This window comes from Dermacentor andersoni, chromosome 8, assembly GCF_023375885.2.
Source record: "Dermacentor andersoni chromosome 8, qqDerAnde1_hic_scaffold, whole genome shotgun sequence".
Taxonomy (NCBI): domain Eukaryota; kingdom Metazoa; phylum Arthropoda; class Arachnida; order Ixodida; family Ixodidae; genus Dermacentor; species Dermacentor andersoni.
The window spans coordinates 12,641,759-12,664,386 of NC_092821.1; the positions used below are offsets into that span (position 1 = coordinate 12,641,759).

Consider the following 22,628-nt stretch of genomic DNA (forward strand, 5'->3'; position numbering starts at 1 on the left):
TTCAAGCAGCTCAATGTTGTTAGCTTTCATGAGCTCAGAAGGAGAATCAGTATACTTGAATTTGGAATAGATAAACCTGGCAGCTTTTCACTGAATTCTTTCTAACTTTTTAATGTTAAGCTTATATAAGGATCCTAAACAATAGAGTAATATTCAAGCTTAGGTCGTATGAATGTAAAATAGCTAAGAAGTCTGACATTAGGAGGAGAATTACGAAGTTTATGCCTTAAGTAACAAAGCTTGCGGAAAGCTGAAGAGCAAATGTTATCAATGTGCAGATTCCAAGAGAGGTTATTAGTGATTGTCACTCCTAGGCACTTGTAACTGGTAACCTGTTTCAAAGGAAGAGATGTCAGTTTTCTTAAGCGTTACACAAAGATAAACAGTTTTATCGGTATTAACAGTCATGCCAAAATCTGTGCACCACTTAGATACATTAATGAGATTAGAATTCAACTCAACCTGATCATGTATACCTCTGATTTCACGAAATAAGACATCATCTGCAAATAACCTAATTTGAGTTCATGGAGACAATGTCATCTATATATAAAAGAAGCAGCAAGGGTCCCAGAACACTTCCTTGAGGCACACCTGTTGTTACAGGAAGACTGCAGGAATCAAAACCGTCAATTGAAACAAACTCCGTTTGGTTCTGTAAGTAATCGGAAACCCAAGAGACAAAAATGTCGGGAAGGTTAATATTTATGAGTTTATTGAGCAATTTATCATGAATTACTCTGTCAAATGCTTTACTAAAATCTAAGAATATCGCATCACTTTGTCCACAATTATCTATGCATGCTGCAAATGAATGTACTACCGGGACCAATTGTGTTGCAGTAGAGAAATTTCTTCTAAATCCATGTTGAAAGCTTGAGAGTATAAAGTTTTCCTCAAGAAATTTAGAGATGCATTTTGCTACGTGTTCCAATAATTTACAAGAAGATGTTAAGGATATTGGGCAATTATTTTCTAATAACAAACGGTCACCTTTTTTTATAGACGGGCATAACTTGAGCTGTCTTCCATTCATCAGGTAGCCTTGCACTTAATAGTGCAAGATCACAAGAAATTTAGCGATAGTTTCGGCATAACGACGAAGAAAAATATTGGGTGAACCATCAGGACCGCAAGTCGAATTTGTTTTCAGATTTAACAGCATTGCGACTACACCGTGTTATGGAACATCACATATCATAGTTTCTATTGGCATGTGCTTCAAACCAAGTAGTCACCTAGTCCGCTGGGACTAATCAGAATTAAATATGTGCGTATTCACTCATTCTATGTGCGACTCTCGTTCTATCAATCTTACTTGCATTTGCTTCCACCAATACTCTAAAGGTCTCTTGCGTACCTAGACTGCTAACCAGTTAATGCTTCCATCTACTTTGAACGTAATGTGCCTGAAGTGCCATCTTTCATGCTGTGCCGGAAGCAATGCTGGCCTTCCTTGCCCGATGATAGCACTATTGTAGTGTGCAGTTATCCACATTTCGGTCTAGAACGATGGATGAGTGTGTTGCAATGAAAAGAAATCAATATCTCTGTGTTCCTGCATATTCGGGTGACAATACTAGTGAATAATATATTCCTCAAAAATGTGCAAGGTACCTTGTGCCAAGTAGTGTCTGTGTTATTAGTCTTTCTTTGGTGGGCAGCAGAGCACACGAGTGCCCTAGACGTAAGTGTGGACATCTGCACTTGCACAGGTGTCATCTCTTCGAGTCTTTCTGCATGGTGGGAGCCTTTAAACAAATCTTTCAAGTAGTCAAATATTTGAGCAGACCACTAGGCATTTAAGGGAGGCCATCTTTGCTTAGAAGCAGCCATTTGACGCTACTGCGTAGGTTGATAAGTGTTTAGAAACAAAGTGTTGATTGCAAGTAGTTGCTCATTAAAGGGGTGGAGCTGAGAGTGCAGATGGAGCTTAATAAGACATGTGGTAGGGCTGTAATTGGTTCATACTTGCATGTTTAACAAGCTCACACATTTTAAATGGGACAGTGACACAAGACAAGTGCTATATTGTGCTGAATTGTTTTAGAAGCTGAGCTGTGATTTGGTTTTAACAGCGGAGTGGTTCTTGGTCGACTCTGCCATCGTGCTGCTAAGCGTCATGCAGGTCACGTGACCTGGGAGGGAGACGGGTGTGGGTGAGACAGGCAGGTGCGCTGCGCCGAGAAGGGGGCGAATGAGTCAGGCAGCCAATGAGCGTTTGCAAAAAGTAGGTCAATGAGCCTCAGTGGGGTGAAAACAAACAAAATCAGTTCTTGCTCCACTTTATTTTTTATTTATTTACTTTACCCTACAAGCTCGGAGGAGCATTGGGTAGGTGGGGTTACAGAAAAATGACAATATTCAAGGCAAAAAGGGAACTACGTAGTAGGAGAAACATATAAATTTGTTCATTGGAAAAGGAACACTGGTAAAAATTGAAAAAAAAAAAGCAAAGTGAAGGGAGTACAATACAAAACACTCAGAAAGTGATACAAAGGAGAGTACAGTACAAAGTCGTAAAACATAGTCAAGCGAACATGTGAAGTTCCAAATGTTCAGGAAATTTGGCAGGATCTTTTAATGAAACAATATCATTTTGAAGGCTGTTCCATAGTGCGATGGTGCGCGGTTATGCAGAGTTATTGAATGACTTTGTGCGGCCTGAAATTGCGCCTGAAACTGAGATGATTATGAAGTCGATTAGATGTGAGAGAAAGAATTCCAAGTGAGAAACGGCTCGATCACGAGTTATAGTAGTATTTGTAAAACAGGCATAGAAGGGCAATAGAGCGGCGGGAATCTAAGTCAGGAGGGGGAGCATTACGTTTAATTTGGGTAATGCTAGAATGACGACTCTAATTAGAAGTTAAAAGCGGGCAGCGTGATTTTGGATGGATTCCAATTTGTCTTAGGTATTGTTGATGAGGAGACCAGATCGATGAAGCATATCACACTTGAGGGCGTACAAAATTTTTGTAGGCCTGTTGACGGATGGTAGATGGGGAAAGGTGCAGATGATGTATAAACCCCAAAGTTCTGTGAGCTTTTGCACATATATTCTCCATGTGACAGCTCCAGGCAAGATTAGTACAAAAATAAACATCAGGGTATTTGTAATGCAAGGTACTTCAGCCGAACAGATTTTGTAAGGAAACTTAGGATATGACTTCATACGAGTGAAAGAAAGAAAGCAGCACTTAGATGTGTTAAGTGTCATTTGCCAACGGCCGCACCACTGATTAACCAGGCGAAGGTCATTTTGCAAAGTTACATGGTCATCTTGACAGTTAATGATTTTGTAGATTACACAGTCATTCGCAAAAAGTCGTATGCAGGAGGAAATGTTGCTCAGCAAATCATTGGTAAAAATTAGGAAAAGAAGAGGGCCTAATACACTACCTTGGGGTACACTTGACGTTACAACTGATGTGGAGGAGCCAAAGTTATTCACAGATATGAACTGTTGCTGATTAGATAAGAAATTGCGAAGCCAGGATAATGTTAATGAGTCAATCCTGAGAGCAGTTAATTTAGCGATTAGACGACAGTGAGCAACTCGGTCAAAGGCTTTTGCATAGTCGAGAAAGACGCAATGAATAATTTTGCTATTATTCATGCCATAATGTAAATCTGACGTAAATTCCAATAGTTGAGTGCCACAAGACAAGTGCTTTCTGGAAACCATGTTGATTTTGAAATAAAAAGTTATTAGATCCAAGATGGTTGGGTGTATGGGAGGCATTGTTGTGCTCGAGAAGCTTGGAACAAATGCGTGTTAGTGAAATGGGGTGGTAGTTACCTGGTGAGTGTCTGCTTCGATCTTTGAATATCAGAATAACTTTGGCTATCTTCCAGTCAGCAGGAAAAAGACCTGTTGATGAAGACTGCTGAGAAATGTACAAAATCTGACTGGTCATAGCTGACGTGTTTTTTTAGAATTATTATTGTCCATGCCACATGATGTAGACACCTTTAGATAGTGTATTAGTTTTGAAATGGCTTCAACGCTATATAGGGGACGTGAAGCTGTAATCAAGGTCGGAGGCACAGGGAAAGGGGGAGCAGTCTTCATTAGTGAACACAGAGCAAAGAAATGAATTGAAAGTTGAAGCACACTCAGATGCAGAGACAGGAACATTGTTAGTGGTATGTAATGTAACAGTAGTACTGTCACGATCAGGAGAGATAGCTTGCCAAAACTTTCTAGGGTTAGTGTGTACAAGTGAGGACAGATCGGTGGAAAAATACTACTTTTTCGCTTCAGATATTGCGAGACAATAAGATTTTAAACAATCTTTACGTTTAGACCATGACGAGGGACATGATAGCCATTTAGCAGAAACATATAACCTTTTCTTTTTATTTCTGAGTCATCTAAGCAATTTATTAAACCATGGGTTATGCTCCTCATTAGATATAATGACTAGTGGCATATATATATTTATCTAATAGAAGTGGCATAATATTTCTAAATGAATTCCAATTTACTTCCAACAGAATTGTTTGTGAATGATGGAAGAAACGTTTTCATCATCATCATCATTTATTTTCCCTTAAAGACCCTGATGGGGCATTACATAAGAGGGGCGCTGGCAGCAGGAAGCATTACAGGGCGTGTTATGACATAAAATATGACAGTGAACAAGAAATAAAGACTGACTTAAAGACCGGCTATATATAGCAAGAACCACATGCAGAAAAGATATTGTTAAGGGGCGACGGGGGAGAGATTTCTCTCCTGACGTTTATTAACTGGTGCTTCAATAAAGTTATCTTTTTTTTCCTGAGGGAAAGAGAAAAAGCACAAGAAAACATTTAGGCAATAAAAAGGGTTGTAAGGCTATCTTTGAATTTTAAGGGATTTCTCTCATTGACAATGGACTCGGGAAGTTTGTACCACTCTTCAATAGTGCATGGTAGAAAAGATTGATTAAAGGATTTGGTAGATCAATGGAGTCGTAAACTACAAGAATTGAAAGTACGGTGGGAAGTACGATTAGGAGTCAGCAGGAGAACACCATGAATATCCGGAAAATTACAGTATATTTTGTGGAAAAGAGAAACACAAGTGATCCTGCAGCGCTAAAGATGGAGGATGCATACTCAAGTCTGGTGTGGATAAAGGTTTCGTAGGCTAGCCGACGGATGAAAGGAGTAGAAAGAGTGAGGGATCGTCTGATGAAGCCGAAAGTCTTGGAGGTATGAGCAGCGAGCTTGAGTATGTGTTCTGACCAGATAAGTTGTCAGCGATTGTTGCTCCAAGATAGCGATAAGAATCAACTTGCCCAATACTAACTGAATTGAGGGAATAAGGATAGATATAGTTAACCCTTGTCCGAAAAATGTGCATGAATTTACATTTAGAAACATTTAGACATTTACCATGAAGTGCACCAATTCTCAATTTTATGCAAGTCATCCTGAAGTTTACGCTGATCACTGCTGGAAGCAATTTTTCAATAAAAAACGCAGTCATCTGCAAAAAGTCGTATAGTAGAGGAGAGATTATTTGGAAGATTGTTTATAAATATCAAAAACAAGAGAGGATCTAGAACCGACCCTTGGGGAATGCCTGATATTACGTTGCAAGTTTTAGACTACTGATTTTCAGTAACAGTGAACTGTGAAATATTAGTTGGGAAGCACTCAATCCATGATAATATTAGAGGGTCAAGGTGAAGTCGACAAAGTTTTGTCAATAAACAAATATGGGCTACGTGGTTGAAGGCTTTAGTGAAATTGAGATAGATCATGTCTGTCTGAAAAGAAGAATCCATGTTGAGCTGAAGATCAATAGTAAATTCAAACAGTTGTGTGTCACAAGACAGGCCTTTTCGGATACCACGCTGTTTGGAAAAGAAAAGTGAGTTTTTATCAAGGTGAGAAGCGACATTTGAATATATAATGTGCTCTAGGAGTCTTCAAGCTATGCAGGTGAGTGATATTGGGCAATAATTTGACGGGTCAGAACGATTATTAGATTTGAAAACAAGAACAACTTTACTGATTTTCCAGTCCTTAGGAACAGAACTATCAGAAATTGATTGTGTAAAAAGGATTTGAAAAATTTTGCTCGAAACCAGTTTATTAGTCTTTAACACCTTTGATAGACAACTTCGTTGGGCGAGGAGCTTAGGCGTTCCATAAGTGTTCGAAGAACAGGATCTTTGTGCTGCTCGTCGCCAATATAGAGGAAACCGGAGAGGGATAGAACACTGATGTCCGAGTCTGCATCGGTATCGTCCGGTTGATCCACGGGATTGCGGGACAGGCAGTCGGCGTCTTTATGCAGGCGCCCTGACTTATACATGATAGAAAATGTATATTCTTGTAGACGCTATGCCCAACGTGCAAGTCGTCCAGTTGAGTCCTTCAAAGAGGAGAGCCAGCAGAGGGCGTGATGATCGGTTACGACGCAGAAGCTCCGACCGAAAAGGTACGGCCTAAATTTCGCGACCGCCCAGTAAGCGGCGACACGACGTAGTTGCCATCAGGTACAGGAGGACAGGGCATCAGGAGGACATTTGTCGCCGCTTGTGCAGCCTTGCAAACTCAGCACAACATAAGCGGTGTACAACACCTGCGGAGCAGTCAATTTGGGCAGAGTGTTTTGAAAGGAAGTTGAGGCCGAGAATGAGGTCATGCGGGCAGTGTTCAAGGACGATAAATAGCACAACGGTATAATGGCCCCCAGTGGTTACACGTGCTGTGCACATTCCAAGGACAGGTGAAGTACTCCCATCGGCGACTCGCACAGTGTCCGGTACGGCGGGTGTCAGAACCTTTCTGAGCCTTCGGCAGAGAGCAGCGCTCATAACTGAAAGCTGCGCTCCTGTATCAACGAGAGATCTAATAGGAACGCCATCAACTTCAATGTCCAGTAGGTTTCCACGTGTAGGCAGGGTCAACAGAGGATTTGTGGGCCGGGTCGGAGTTGCAGCTTCACCTCCAGGAGCTGCACCGCCTAGTTTCCCGAAGCGAAGCGACCGGTTGCAGAAGGGGACGAAGAGCGGTGAACGAGAGGCGAACGGGACTTACGACCTTGGGTAGACGGGGAGCGGCTGGATCTTGGTGGAACACTGTCGGCGTTGGTGTTCCTAGCCGGCGTATAAGGCGAGAAAGTACGGTTGTCTGGCACTTGGCGGTAGTGACTCTGAGATGACCATCGAGGAGGCGACGACCAGTGGTTGCGGCAATGACGGGCGATGTGTCCAATACCGGAGCAATTAAAACAGATGAGTTTGTCATCCGCTGTGCGCCAGTCGGCTGGGTTGTGATGGAGTGGCGCAAAGCTTTGCGTCTGGGAGCGAGTGGCCGGAGAAATCTGGTAGGTGTTTGTATGGCGGACCGAGCAGAGAGATGGAATGCCCAAACTGGCTATTTCCTCCCGAACGACCGCTTGTATAAGGGAGATAGCGGGCACACTTTTCTGACAGTCGGAAGGAACTAGAGCTGGAGCCATAGCCTCAAACTCACAGCGAAAGATGTGCGTGATATCTTCCGGTCCTGTGGGCTGAACGAACCGCAGCGGGTCTTCACAAGAAGATGTCGCGGCGGTATTGGGCAGTCGGTCTAAAGTTTGAGCGACGCGGCGGCCCTTCGCTTGTTCGAAGCACCGGCACTCCTTTATAATTGCATCCACAGTGGCCCAATCCTTACACATCAGGAGATTGAAGGCATCGTCTGCAATACCGTTCGGTATGTAACCAATCTTGTCTGCCTCGGTCATCTTGTAATCAGCCTTGCGACAGAGGGCCAGCACATCCTATATGTACATGACATAGGATTCTGTGGACGTCTGAGCGCGACACGCAAGTTCTTTTTTTTGCTGCCAGCTGACGACCGACAGGTCTGCCAAACAGGTCTAACATTTTTTTTTTTTTAGACATCCCAGCTCGTTAGGTCAGCTTCCTGTGTGTCGTACCATTGCTTCGCAGTTCCTCTTAGATAAAATATCACATTTGCTAGCATCATTGTTGGATCCCACCTGTTGTTGTCGCACACTCGCTCGTACATCGTAAGCCAGTCCTCGACGTCGGCATTGTCCGTGCCACAAAATGTCCCTGGGTCCCGCAGATGAGTGAGGATGGTCGTTGGCACGGGCTGCTGAGGCGTTGTCGCTTGTGTCGGTTGATTTGCCATTGTGGCGGCAGGTAGATGACGTCCTCTGCGAAGTTCCGTGATTGTAGCCCGCATCTTCCACCAAAATGTTGCAGGAAGAAACCAGGCCACGAATGTAAAATAATTTATATTTACAACAGAGGTATATGGCGTTCAGGCAACTGCCACACTTCGTCTTCCTCTAGTCCAATTCAACTTCTTCCTTCTCTTCACTGTAACAATATTATCGGGATCCGGGGCACTGGAAGCCTTGAGCTCATCAATAAGTTTGATAATTCCTTCGGCGGTAATTAGTACAGGATCCATTTGAACAAAGCTATAATCACATAGGGAGTTTGGGGGAAGTGAGGTTTCCAGAGTAAAAGCAGAACTAAAGTAGGAGTTCATAACATCAGATTGCAATTCAGGAGGAACCAAGGATCCATCAGGATTAGTTAGAGGAAGGTTGGCGAGTGCATAGTTTTTTTTTTGCGAAAGCAAGTTCCAGAATTTTTTAGGGTTATTGCAGAGTATGTTCAGCAAGTCCTGGTGATAGTTTTCTTTTTGAACGCTTTAATCCAATCCTATACTGGTGTAAGCACTCAAAGTAATTCCGCCATTTATCACTAGAATTTATTCGTTTAGTATCTCAATAGATGCTTTCTTTTCGATAATCTTCTAACGTCATTTGAGAACCAGGGTCTGTTGACATCACCGTTTATGTGAAAGGAAACCCTAAGTTCATTGTTCATTTGTTCGTAATTTGCCTTGTTATAATCCCCGATAACCTTATGTTCAGCACCAGCAAATTTCAGTGGAATATCGATTGAGAACTGCAGTAAGTAGTAGTAGAACTGGAGTAGAACTGAAATTGAGAACTACAATAGCCATCAAGCCACACGACAGGGCTTATGCTATGTGGCTCTGTTGCAAGAATAAGGCCTAATATATTAGTGCTGCAAGTAGGCTCAGAAACAATCAGGGTAAGATTTAACTCTAAACACTGCTTAATGAAATCACCTGAATCAATGCTCGATGAAGACAAGCGAGATCAAATAATATCAGGGAAATTAAAATCCCCAAATACGTAGGCTTTGTTAGTGGGAAACTGTTCAAGGGTCCTAGAAATACTTTTATGAAAATCGGACACAAACAGGCACTCAGAGACAGGTGGGCAATAACAAATGCCCATCAGTAACTTTCCACTGGGTTAATCCCGACAGCTCATTAAATGACGGCTTGGTAGGCTGCCAGATCCTTGGTACACAGTTGCTGCTTCTGCTCGGATGCACGAGCCTGTTCTTGTGCCCGGGCTGCAGCATTGGCATGGCGTAGACAAGCTTGTTCCCGGTTCTGCTCGCAGCATTGCAGCATCGAAAGCTGCCTGCTCCTCAGGAGTACATATTACCCATTTTGGAGCTGGAGAGAAACTGCTGCACGTCCGCTCGGCTGCGATGAAGAGCAACGACGTCACTACTGGCGCAGCTAATCCAACACCACGTATGTAGCACAAAGCCTTTTCACTCCAATCCATGATGTCATGTTACCTGGCCCGACTGCCATAGAATCTAATGGGGATGCTCCCGAATAGGCAATAGTGATTTTGACGTCGCCGCTTTCATCACGCCAGCCTTGTCAATGAAAATTTCGGGCCAGGTAGCGTGACGTCATGGATCGGAGTAAACAGGCCTTGCGCTGTCTAGGTGGTGTTGGCTAATTGCACGCCTCTCTCTCTCTCTTTTTCGCGCATATGCATGAGGTTGTGCTCGAGGAGTTTTCGGTGTACAGTTGACCGACAGACGGACAGATGAATCGGCTAGCCATATACAGCTTCACTATAAAAAGTCTGCTTCAACCAGTTACAATATTTTATCTTCTTCATTTAAATTACACAAGCACCTCATTGAAATCAGCGCAATGATTGCTGAAAAAAAACTGTTTCTCCTTTCCTCTTTAGTATTTAGATCGGAGCTCCCAAGCTAAAGCTTCCTCTTAAGTCAAAATTTATTGCTTTGCTGTTGGATGTGGGACGCAGCTAATAATGCAGCCTGTTGAGACGAGGCTCCACAGCGCTTAATGTTGCGTCTGCCCTACTCATTGCTTAATGTGAGCCGTTTTATTAGCCACTTGAGCCAATTGTGTATTGCTGCAGCAAGGAGGAGAGTGCAGCTGGTAAGCTTGCAAGGCCTTGGCAGCCACTTTCAGCAAGTTTGTGGGCCTAGCAGCGAAGGGAGGACAAAATTGCTATGGGCATCCAGGTGCACTTGTAATGTGCCCTCCTGGATTTATGCGTCTAAAAAACCAATCCGTCAATGGTTTCAGATGCCACCATCTGGTAGATGTTGCGGTAACTGGTGGATTTTTATAACCGAGTGTCATAAACATCTAACAACTACTCTGGAAGCAGTAAACATTTTCACACTTCAATCATTTTGTAAAAGCCTAGCTTGTTGATGCCTGGCTACTGTGTGCCTCATTAAAGTGTCACTTGTGCAGGCCCAGTAGCTTGTCACTTGGATGTTGCTCATTCGGTCATGTGGAATAAGCAATTTTACAAGTTAGGAAATTTCAGTGGTGGAGGTTTAGTGTGGAGCCCGCGGTTCCTGTGTTAAGTTCCTTTGTTTGAATTCCAGTGGAAGCAACATTTTTTAAACGCTGAGTGGCTTTGCACTTCTGATGTAGGCCCGCTGATGGACAGTGAATGTGCGCTAATCTGAAGTGTGATAACATTTTGAAGGCCCACTCAGCAAGATAAAACGGTTCCTTGTCAGAGCAGGAACTGACTGTCCTTGAGCCATACTTGACCCCTAGCTCCCTGTTAAAAAGCTTTGAATCTGGAGAGGTCGCCACTGAAAACTGATCCCTGAAACTCTGACACACAAGCCTTGTTGAGTGAATGATTTAGCTTTACCCGACATATCATTGGGTTGTGCGACATTAGGAGGACTGGTGAGGGCCCACACAATGCTGAGTAATCGCCATCTCTACAGTAAAAGTCCTGTGAAAAGGATAAACTACTACGGGGTAGGGTTTTGAAGTTGTAAAGATGTAGGCAGGCAACATTGATAAATCTCACAGCAATAACAAAAGGGTACTGTCATCAGATGTGTAATGAAAGTGAGTAAGTGCTGTAAACTCAAAGTGGTACGTGGCATTAAGTTAGCAGTGGAACAGGTCAGGATTCAGTATACTGTGACTTGAGTGCATAAGATAGTCAGGAATAAAACAGGTTAGGGGACATGCGTTTCTGAAGTCTAGTAGAGGAGATTTAAGACTGGAAATTGGGGCTAGTTGGATTGGATTTGTGATGGTTATGCACTTGTTTATCCATCCTTTGTCTTAGAGCTGAGCTGAGGTTGTTAATTTGAGTAGAAGAGGTCTATTGCTAGATTTAATGGAAAGGAATTGGCTGCAAATAATGCATTCCTTTTTTTAATGTAGATGTGTATTCAGTAATGCGCATTGGAAAAGTGCAACTGGGAAAACATTAAACAGATTTCATTCCCTATACCGTTCCCAGCATTGTGCAGAATAAAGAAATGCCAAGTAGGGTAAAAGAAAGTGAGAAAAGGATAGTAAGGGGCTGTATAGTTTAGTTGGCAAGAAACTGGCCAACCTGTCAGCAGAGGTGGGAAAAGCTGCGGGTTTTGGGTGCTGCTCACAAGCAGCTATTGAGTCTTTGTAACAAGAGAATGATAGATCTTATTCTCTCCCTCTTTTACAAGGCTATAATGTCTTGTTGGGGCTGTGAAATTCAGTGTGCTAAAGCTTAGCATTCACTGGCAGCTGCACTTGTTTTACAGCTTCCTTGAATGGCTACTGGCTGCGCAGTACAGCAGATAGCCAGGACACAGAATGATAAGACTGGCACTGAACATTGAACTTGCATTTTAGCAGAACCAAAATATGTACCTGTACGTGCGATGAAGTGTGGAAAAAAACAGTCAGAACCCTGCAGTTCCTGAATTAAAAAAATATATTAAAGAAATTGGCAAGCTTCATTGATTCCTCTAGCACTGCGCTCATTTTCTGTGGCAAGAGCATGTTTTCAAAGTGGCGACCTCCATCTTTTAAAGAACAACTTCTTGTGTTGCGTGTGGCATTGTTCGTGTACGCCACAGTATAGCCTGTTGTAGCCTCTGAAATATGTGCACAGAGGGTGTCACTCTGCGTGATGCCAGTAAAATTGATTACGAAGAACGACTGAGGAATATGGAAGAAAGTAAATGGGCTGGGAGCGTGTTCAGGTATCTGTACAGGAAAAACATTGATTCACAGTGGAGGAAAAGAACTAGGAAGCTTACCAGCAAGTATGCGGCCTGTAGGGTGCGCAACACAGCAACAAAGAACGTCAAGCGGAGAGTCAAAGAGGCTGAATTAATCTCATGGGTGGTGGTAATGGAAAAGAAACCAGCCATGAGTAACTACTTAAGAAGAAAAAACGAAATCAGGAAAGAAACAATTTATGATAACTCAAAGGGAAGCTCATTACTTTTCGAAGCGAAATAGGGATGCCTTAGAACATGCAACTATAAAGTGAGATATAAGAAGGAAGAAGCATGTGCTTGCTCCGATAAAGCTAGGGAAACGATGGAGCAAATTTTATTAGAATGTGAAGATATTTGCTCAGTGGTCGGTTTAGGTACCACTGGCCTCCTTGAAGCCCTTGGTTTCAGTGAGAGCAGGGGAAGTAAACATGTCTGCAGTAGAGATTAGTAAGGGGTGATTGGGAGATTGGCGGACTAAAAGTAGGGAAATGACAAAAAAATGGAGACGTACAAAAACAAAGTTCACAATTGGGGGTCATACAGTTTGGTTAGGCAAATTCATAGTGGTTTTTAAAGTGGAGCTTTCTTTGCCTTTTCCTTCGACTTTCTTACTGCTGCTGCTGCTGCTGTGGGCTGCAGTGGGCTGCTGCTGTCATGCACACCGTGTGCATAGTGGGGTTCAGAGTCTGTGTATAGATGACAGGTGCAAGTAAGAGAGGAAAGGAGATGGGAGAAACTCGTTTTCACCCCACTGCGTCGAATGTGCACAATACCCTCTGCAGCTCCCTGGCCCTCACCACATTAGCCGCTTGAAAGCTGTAATTATCCATGGCTCCCCTCAGAAGCATTGCAGAAACTGCAGCACTTCCTTTTATACTAACTTGCCCTGATGTAAAGCCAGAGGGGAAACAGAACTGTAGAGAGAAGAAGAGAAGGAGAGGGAGGAGAAGAGGCTGTTCCCATACAAGAGAGGGGGGATTTGACGTGAGAAGGCAAGAAAACCCGACTACTGTAGGGCAGCGTTTGCAGGGACACAGGATAAGCTTAAGTTCAAGGTAGTACAGTGCGTTGCTGCTATTTCTGAAAAATAAACGCCATGCAAATATGTCAAGCTGGCAACTTATGCAGGGTGTGCAGAAGCCAAAGCCGCATTAATTAAAGTATACCGCAGGGTCCAGGAGACACTACGGAAGTGGTCGACCATCAAATCAACACTTCTGTGGCCGCCGCGTCAGCTTTGCGGTTGTGGCATTGCTAGAGGTTGTGCATTTGATCCCAATTGCAGCAGCTGCATTTCGACGGGGGTGAAATAGAAAACGCATGTGCACTTAGGTTGGGAAACGTTTAAGGGCATCACGGTGTCAAAATTAATCCGGAGTCCACCACTACAGCATGCCTCATAATCCGAGTGTGGCTTTGGCATGTACAGGCCCATAATCCAATTCAAGTTTAATGCTTTTGCCACAATGCGATGTGCCATGTGAGGCAATCACAATGCTCAACCCTCTCGGAGGTTATAAACTATGGTGCACATCAACACCTGAAGCAAACACTTCTCCCTGTGTGTTTTGTGTACCACGCAGACACACAGCAGTAGTCCACGCTAGGTAACGTTTAACATCAACTCACCACTCTCATGTTAGCCTAAACGTTGAAGAAATTAAGCTTCAGCCATCAACGTCACTGCTAATTATTGTCAATCAAAGCATCCAGCACAGAAAGCTTCGCTTACATCGATTCCCATAGTGTGTGGGATCTGCATAATTTTCTTTCTTCTTTTTCTTTTTGCTTTTTAACCTAGATAGGACATTAGGCAGTATAATAGCAAGAGCTTGGTGGAGCAACCCACCGCCCCTTTCCAAAGCGGACGCTCATAACGTCCATCATTCCATCCATTCATTTAGAAACTTTGCACGAGTTATCAAGACAGAACATTTCCTTTGCTCGTAAAAACGAAATACTTGACAGAAGACAACACAGCAGGAATGGTGCTGTCCAGTTGATCTCTCCTCTGTTATTTCTTTTCTTATAAAGCACTGGAAATGTCAGATCTCTAGCTTTCAAGTAGACCAGCACTGGTTAAAGGGCTAGTTAAGGCATTATCTCTTTTGTGGCCATTGGGAAGTACTCTTTCCACATGCTATATGTGTAAAACGAGGCTGTTGGAAGTATTATTTCCGCCACTGGACCATGTCACCAACTTGCAGAATCTTTGCAAAAATTTTCAGGTGTTTTGGTACCCTCGGTTGCCACAGAAATTTATTTACAGCACTTCCTGCACTTTGAGCCAATCTCAGCGATGTCATCTCATTATGTTGCATGAAATGCAGCTTCAGGAGGTGCGAACAAGCTTTGAATAAATGTCATTAGAGAAATAGCATTTTTCATGTGATTTTTTCTGCGAGTATGTTATGTTGTTGATATGTGTTGGCATTGCAGCCTGGAGTGTAGCAGAAAAGTGGATGCAATATATTTGCCGAGGCACTGCTGTGCCATTTGGTTCCTGCATATGAGACAGCGATGGAAAGTGAAGAAGTTTGCAGTTTTTTCTTTTCTTGCTTTCTGTGTCACAGGAAAGCATCCCAATTGTTCTGTGGTTTGTGAAGCAATAGAAAAGAACAAGTCCTTTTTTTTTTCTTAGGTTTTCCTTTTGGGAAGTTGGAAGAATACTTTTCACTTCTGCAAAAAATATAAAATTTTCCCAGGGAACATTCACACCCATTTCTTGTGGGAAAACCCACATCAGTAGACTCCCGAGAAAATTGTCTGTTAAAGGGCATTAAACCAAGCCGGAACTTGGCACGATATTGCAGCAAAGTCTATATACCTGCAGACTTCATACCTGCTACTGAAGCATTGGTGGCAGGTATTAGGAAAGGAAACGGCTGTGTGTCTCGTCCGTGTTCCCATCTGTTGGCACTGCTGGTTGCCATTCATGAAGAATGTGCAACAAAGGGCTGTGATGTTCCTCTGATATAGATTCTTCTGATGTGCTTTTTCTTGTTTCTGATCCTCTTGTGTCCCTGTGTTTAGCATTCTGCTGTACTGTGACGGAGTGGAGCTGACGTTCGAGGGTCCGGATGCCCACCAGTTCCATGGCACCAGGAAGGGGCGCATCTACCTCACCACGCACCGGGTGAGTGCCGCCTGGTGTTGGCGCTGGCTGCTGCTTCTTGTCCCTAATTTACTGTGTTTAGACGGACCACCTTCACCGTGCTTGTGACTTTCAGTTTAACGAGGCTGGTAGGTGAGCTTGTTGAATGACATTCGTCGTTTGTACTTCTATAGCTCACAGAAAAAGATGAGAAATGGTGAAACTGCAGGACAAGGCACTTACTCTCAGCTGATTTGATAGTACAAGTTCGACGTAAGTGCATGTAGAAATAATCGTGCATCAGGAACAAATTCTAAAGAAAGTATGATAATTCATTGTAAAGAAAGCTTCAAACCAAAAGCCATACGTACACGTGTTTACAACAAATAAGTGCAAATTTCTTAACCCTTTGAGGGTTGACTTTTTTTGCCAGATGTTACTTCTCAGTGTAGTGTTATCGGTTCTCTGATCTGACTCATGTGCGCAGGCTGTGACGTCATGGAGCAAAAGGGATAAAAAGCGGCTGTCTAATAAACACGGGGCTTTTTGGGTTCGTGGCTACATTGGAGTGGCGTCAGTCTTTTGCTTGCATCACCGCTCCGGCAGCGGACACGACATGGTGTCAGAAGTGGTCGACCCCCCCATCCTAGTTGCCTTTGTGGCGCTCACCCGGCGTTCGATCTGCACGATGACGGCTCCGCCAGCGGCAGCCCCGCCACCGGCAGCCGTCCCGCCACCGACACCCTTCAACTTCGACCGGACTTCCGAATGGCCAGAATGGATTATGTCATTCGACGACTACTGCTACGCGTCGGGGCTCAACGACAGAACGGAAGAGGCCCAGGTGCGAACGCTTTTGTACACCATGGGCAGGCAGGCAAGGAAAATTTTTCAGACATTCGGCCTTACCGAAGAGGAGTCTCGAAGGTACGAGACGGTGAAGAAAAAGTTTGACGCCCATTTTGTGGCCACGAAGAATATAGTCTATGAAAGCGCAAATTTCCATCGACGAAAGCAAGAACCCGGGGAAAGTGCGGACAACTTTGTGACAGCCCTGCACGAGCTTGCAGATCGCTGTGAATTTGTAGAATTCCGGGATCGAATAATCCGTGACAGATTTGTGGTCGGCCTCGAGGACGCGCAGCTGTCGGAAGCGCTCCAGATGGATGCCACCCTTACGCTAACGATCGCTCTGGCGAGGGCCAGGCTCAAGGAAACAGTTCACCGACAGCAACTGGAACTCCGGACCGTCAGCAACGAGGCGAATACAGGCGAACTTGACGTAGTCCGACGAACAACGAGGAAGCCGTCCAACAACTGGGAGCCTGGCGCCACAGCACAGCGGCGAACGCAGGCGTGCCAGTTCTGCGGACGGTCAAGCCACCCGAGAACCCGGTGCCCTGCACGGTCAGCGCGGTGTGACCACTGTGGTATCAAGGGACATTCCGCCGTGGCGTGTCACAAGAGAACAGAAAACAACCAGGTGGGCGTGTCTATGCTAGAAGGCGATGCACAAAACTTTTTTGTTGGGACACTGAACAGCTCAAATGCCAGATACGCGGAAGTGTCTATCAATGGTGTACGCCTAAGTGCGAAAATTGATTCAGGAGCCGAAGTCACTGTTGTTCCGCCCGATTTCCCCGGTGTACCGCCTCGTATAGACAGGTCACAAGCGGTGTTGAGAAGCGCTGCGAATCAGCGCCTTGAAGTGAATGGTTGTTTTTCAGCAGATATTGTTTGGAAAGGCAAAACAACGTGACGAACACTGTACGTTGTAGAGTCGCTGCAGTGTGTCCTATTAGGGCTCCCAGCCATTGAAGCACTTGGTGTAGTCAAATTTCTTTATGTGGTTGATGATAAACAGTACGAGCACATGTATCTGCAGCTCTTCTCTGGACTGGGCATGATGTCAGGCGAATACACCATTCGCATGAAAGAGGGCGCTGTCCCCTTTGCAATTTTCGTGCCGCGGTGGGTACCCATTTCGTTAAAGAACCCCATCAAACTAGAGTTGGCCAGAATGGTCAAAAGCAATGTTATTCGTAAGGTAGATGGCTCAACTACATGGTGTGCAGGAATGGTTCCAGTAGTCAAATCAAGTGGGGAAGTTCGAACCTGTGTGGATCTAACCCAGCTGAACAAGAGCGTCCTACGTGAACGGTTTGTCTTGCCGACCATAGACGACGCACTGGGACAATTGGCGGGAGCCACATACTTTTTGAAATTAGATGCCAATTCAGGATTTCACCATGTTAAATTGGCGAAAGAAAGTCAAGAAATAACAACATTTATCACCCCCTTTGGTAGGTACTGCTTCCAGCGACTGCCGTTCGGTATCACCTCGGCCCCGGAATACTTTCAAAAGCGAATGGCGGAAATCTTAGATGGCCTTCAAGGAGTAGTGAACCTGATGGATGATGTTCTGGTTTACGGAGCTACTGAGCGTGAACATGATGAACGGCTGCAGGCAGTGCTCAAAAGGGTGGTTGCAGCGGGGGTAGCACTCAATCGGGCAAAATGTTCTTTTTGTGTCAGAAGAGTAGCGTTTTTAGGCTGCGTGGTCGATGCGGCGGGTATCGCGCCGGATCCCAAGAAAGTTCGAGCCATAAACGATATGGCTACGCCATCAAATGTTGTTGATGTCCGCAGGTTTTTGGGCATGATAAACTATCTGGCAAGGTTTGTGAACAACCTTGCCGACATGTCAGCACCGCTCCGTAGTCTTCTCTTGAAAGGCCGTGAGTGGCACTGGGGCCTGCCTCAGCAAAAATCCTTCGAGACTCTGAAAGAATTGATCACCTCGGTGCAATGCGTCGCAAAATTCGACCTTAAGCTGCGCACTATTGTGTCCGCCGACGCGTCGTCATTCGGTCTCGGCTGTGTGCTCATGCAAGTGCAATCTGATGGGGAAAGGCGGCCAGTTGCGTACCACTCTCGTTCATTAACGCCAACAGAACAATGGTACGCGCAGATAGAAAAGGAAGCACTTGCGCTGACGTGGGCGGCAGAAAGGCTGGAAGGGTTTTTGATAGGGCTGGAATTTCAATTTGAGACAGATCACAAACCGCTCGTATCGCTACTCGGTCAGTCACCCCTTGATGTGCTTCCCCCTAGAATACAAAGATTCCGATTGAGGCTCATGCGATATCGCTTTTCAGTCTCCTATGTCCCAGGAAAACAGATTGGCACCACTGACGCCCTTTCTCGGGCACCTTGCACGGAAGCGGATGTAAAGATAGGGGAGCTGGATTGCGGTGAAGTATCGAGCCATGCACAAGGCTGCATTAGCGAACTGAAATTTTCAGCCCATTGGAACAAAATAAAGTTCGCGCAAGAAAAAGACTCAACCTGCCAACAACTTCGGTTGTATTGTAAGCAGGGCTGGCCACGTCTCGCTAAAGTAAGCAGTTGGCTAAGCCCTTACTGGTCGGAGAGAGCACACCTTACAATATGTGACGGTGTGCTTCTGCATGGGTCTCGTCTTGTGGTGCCTCAGAACCTAAGAAGTGAAATACTTTGTTCATTGCATGTTGGTCACCAGGGCATTGTGAAATGTCGCGCAAGGGCCCGCGAATCTGTGTGGTGGCCGGGTCTCGGCGCTGAGCTAGGAGCTCTGGTAAACAGTTGTTGAGAGTGCGCGAGACTGCGCGTTCAGAAAGCCGAGCCCATGATGCCATCAGAGTCCCCCAGCTTGCCTTGGCTGAAGGTAGGAGCTGACCTTTTCCATTTGCATGGTAGATCGTATCTCGTGGTCGTAGACTATTTTTCGCGCTATCCAGAGCTTGCCCTTTTATCTTCCACGAGCTCGGCGGCGATTATTGAGCAAATCAAGAGTATATTTGCTAGGCACGGGATTCCAGAACTTGTCGTAACAGACAACGGTCCTCAATTCGCTTCCGCACAATTTGCATTGTTTGGCACTAGTTATGGCTTCCATCACGTCACGTCCAGCCCCAGGTACCCGCAGTCAAATGGAGCTGCCGAACGTACAGTGCAGACGGTAAAACGGATGTTGAAAAAAGCGGTTGACCCGTACCTGGCCCTCCTAGCTTATAGGGACTCCCCAGGTCCTTTGGGTACAAGCCCAGCCCAGCTATTGATGGGCCGACGGTTGCGCTCTACGCTTCCCGTCCACCCGAAAAAGCTAGTACCGTCAATGACGAGTGGTCTCAGGAGCCTCCGATACAAAGACAAGAAAGCGCGGACGAAGCAAAAATTTGACTACGATTGCCGCCATGCGGTAACGCAGCTGCCGCTGCTCGCTCCGGGAAACCAGGTATGGATAAAAGACAGCAAAATTCCAGCAAAAGTGTTGAGTCGGGCCATGCGGCCTCGGTCTTATCGGGTGCGGACAGACGACGGGGTTGAACTAGAGAGAAACAGACGCGCGTTGGTCCGGTACAGCGAGCGAACCGGCGTGCATGACCCATTCTATGATTTTCCTGCGACTACAGACGCTGCAGGCCAGTCTGAGGAAAACAAAGCCTCGGCAGAGCCTTCTGTGCTTAATTCAACGCCGGCTGCTGCCTCATATGAGGACGGGAGACCCGGTGGTTATATGACACGCTATGGTCGAGAAATAAGGCCGCCACAGCGATATGGCTACACTTGAGTGCTGTATACTCATCCTATTTGTACGTTTCATAGTGTTTGGTTGTTTTTGTGGTTCATTTGTTTTCTATGTGTTGTGTAAAAAAAAAAGGGGGGGGGAGATGTAGTATTATCGGTTCTCTGATCTGACTCGGCACTCATGTGCGCAGGCTGTGACGTCATGGAGCAAAAGGGATAAAAAGCGGCTGTCTAATAAACACGGGGCTTTTTGGGTTCGTGACTACATCGGAGTGGCGTCAGTCTTTTGCTTGCATCACCGCTCCGGCAGCGGACACGACACTCAGGGTCTTAATTTTTTATTGCAGATTTAAAATCTTGAGACTGACCTATATAGGAAAAGACAATTTTTTTAGTCACCATAAAGTGACAAAATATATAGTTTCTGCAGGTAAACATGCATTGTTTATTCATGAATATAGATGGGTTTCCATAAGTACTTAATATAAGAATACAAAATTGCGTACACTGAAGTAGATATACAGTATTTTGATTCGGCACTTCGGCTAGTAGTCCGCATTGGGGAATTGACACTCTACTCACTTTCAGCAGAGCAGGCAGCGCACACACCCATGGCATAATCAAACCGTGTATGTGAGCGTGCGCGAAAAGAACTTGATGGTTGTCAGCCCTTAAGAAAAACCAAATGAGTCAGAAACTTGCAGTAAACTGTATTTATTGCAATAATCTTTCGTTCTTTCGTCAAGGAGGGGCAATCAGTTCTCTCGAGCTGAGCCTCGAGAAACGAAATACAGGCACAGCAGATCGTTTGTACACGGCAGCATCGTTAGTGCCCGCTTGTGAACAGATGTAATCGCACCCCTGTGAGCAATAGATCGGCAAGCATCTAGCAGTAACCCTTTGAGAGATTAGAAACCAGATAGACAGCACTTTTTAGGAGTGCAACGAATGTAACAGTTCACGAGACTAAACCAGGACTAAGCGCCACGCACCTACGCGGATACGCGAGTGGTTGCTGAAATGCCAGTGTAAAGAAGCCATGGAAGAAAAACCAAGGCCGCTATTTTGTAGTGACGTCCTTTCCCAATTCTAGGCCTTTCGGCACCTTTTATGTTCGGAAGTAGCCACGTTCTATGCTCCACCCGGGGCGCGTGTGTGCAATTGCTAGTAGGTACAGCGGGGCGTGGCACTTGCGGAGACGCCGGACATGTGCGCGCATGTGCAAGTAAGAGCGGGTGCGAGAGAGGAAACGTGGGGACTATTGCTCCTTGAATACATGACTCTGCCTAGGTACTACGGAGGAGTTTCCTAGCGGATGTTGTATGTGTTTGTCCCTAGGCGTGCTGGCAGAAGTTGCGGGGCGTGGTAGTGCTGCACTTAGTGTCGCAAGTTGGCGGCTGAACGTAATTATATTTATTCATTTATATTTTTTTTATGAATTGAAACAATGTGTAATTATTTCAAATTATTCCCCACAGGGGTACCTGCGTCAGCAGGCATTTGGTGTGTTGCAACACCACGCACCCAATCACACTAGGCTTGGCCCCTCCCGCGTGTAGCCGTGCGCAGCTTAGTCACGTCTGGGGAAAGGGGGATCCTGGGGGTTGAGCCGATGCTGAGTGTTTGGACCTTTAAGGCCCTCTGGCGGAGGCAACACGCCCTTTTGGTCTCTGCTTCACATAGATGGCACCTCCAGAATGACTCACCTGGGGTAAATTGGCAGTTGCCTTTTCCCTCTCTCTTTCATCAAATCTTCCTCTTTCTCTCTCACTTTTTGACCTTTCCTGTCTTCTTCTCTTTTCATTTTACTTCGTTTCTCCATGGCGGCAAGGGTTAACCTTGTGTGGCCTAGTGATATCTGAAGAAGACTTTATTGGCTTGAGGGTTTCCTTAAGGGTTTCCAAGAACAAAATGTGACAAAAGTACAAAGAATTGTCATCCGCAGAAATGACCAAGAAATCCCCACCAAACATGTTGTACTCACCTTCGGAACGACCGTAATGCCTACTTCACTCGATGCAAATTATGTTAAAGTCAATGTGAGACCATATATCCCAAACCCCAGACGATGTTTCAAGTGCCAAAGGTTCGGACATGCTTCACATGCATGACAAGGCCAAACAACCTGTGCTAAATGCAGCTCCAAATGATCACCAATCTGACAACTGCACCTCTTCGCCACATTGAGTTAACTGCAAAGGAGATCATCCAGCTTACTCGCAGTCTTGCCCTTGTTGGAAAAAAAAAAAAGAAGTAATTGTACTAACTGTTAAGGAAAAAACCTTGTTCTATGAAGCACGAAACCGATTGTCATACCTTTCGCGAAGAAGTTATGCCGATGTGACGCAGGTGGGGGCAGTGTCACAGAGGCCTCGGGTGTCCTTTGAGCCCGGCATAGTGGTCTCACAGTGACCCTTCCCACCCCCTAGGTGGAAGCAGCCAATGCTTCATCCTCTTCGAAGGCCCTGCAGACACCAGTCCTGCAGGGCCCTAAGATCAAGCAAACTCTAAGGCCCGAAACACGTGTCTCGGTGCCAAACTCTCGGTCCTCCAGCGTACATGTTGTGCAGTAACTAAAATACATGCCACACATG

The 22,628-nt window shown here is 45.2% G+C and overlaps 2 protein-coding genes across 2 annotated transcripts in view; both read left to right on the forward strand.

Moving 5' to 3' along the window:
• Positions 1–22,628, forward strand: part of LOC126526663 (WW domain-binding protein 2-like) — a 97,280-nt gene that overhangs the window by 9,274 nt on the left and 65,378 nt on the right. The window contains exon 2 of the mRNA XM_050174527.2: positions 15,405–15,507. Coding sequence (XP_050030484.1) covers positions 15,405–15,507 — 103 coding nt within the window. The remainder of the gene's footprint in view (positions 1–15,404; positions 15,508–22,628) is intronic.
• LOC140219932 (uncharacterized) lies at positions 15,975–22,607 on the forward strand. Its single transcript, XM_072290112.1, has 2 exons — positions 15,975–16,948; positions 22,464–22,607. Exons 1-2 carry the CDS (start codon positions 16,082–16,084, stop codon positions 22,605–22,607), a joined length of 1,011 nt encoding a protein of 336 aa, XP_072146213.1. The 5' UTR covers positions 15,975–16,081.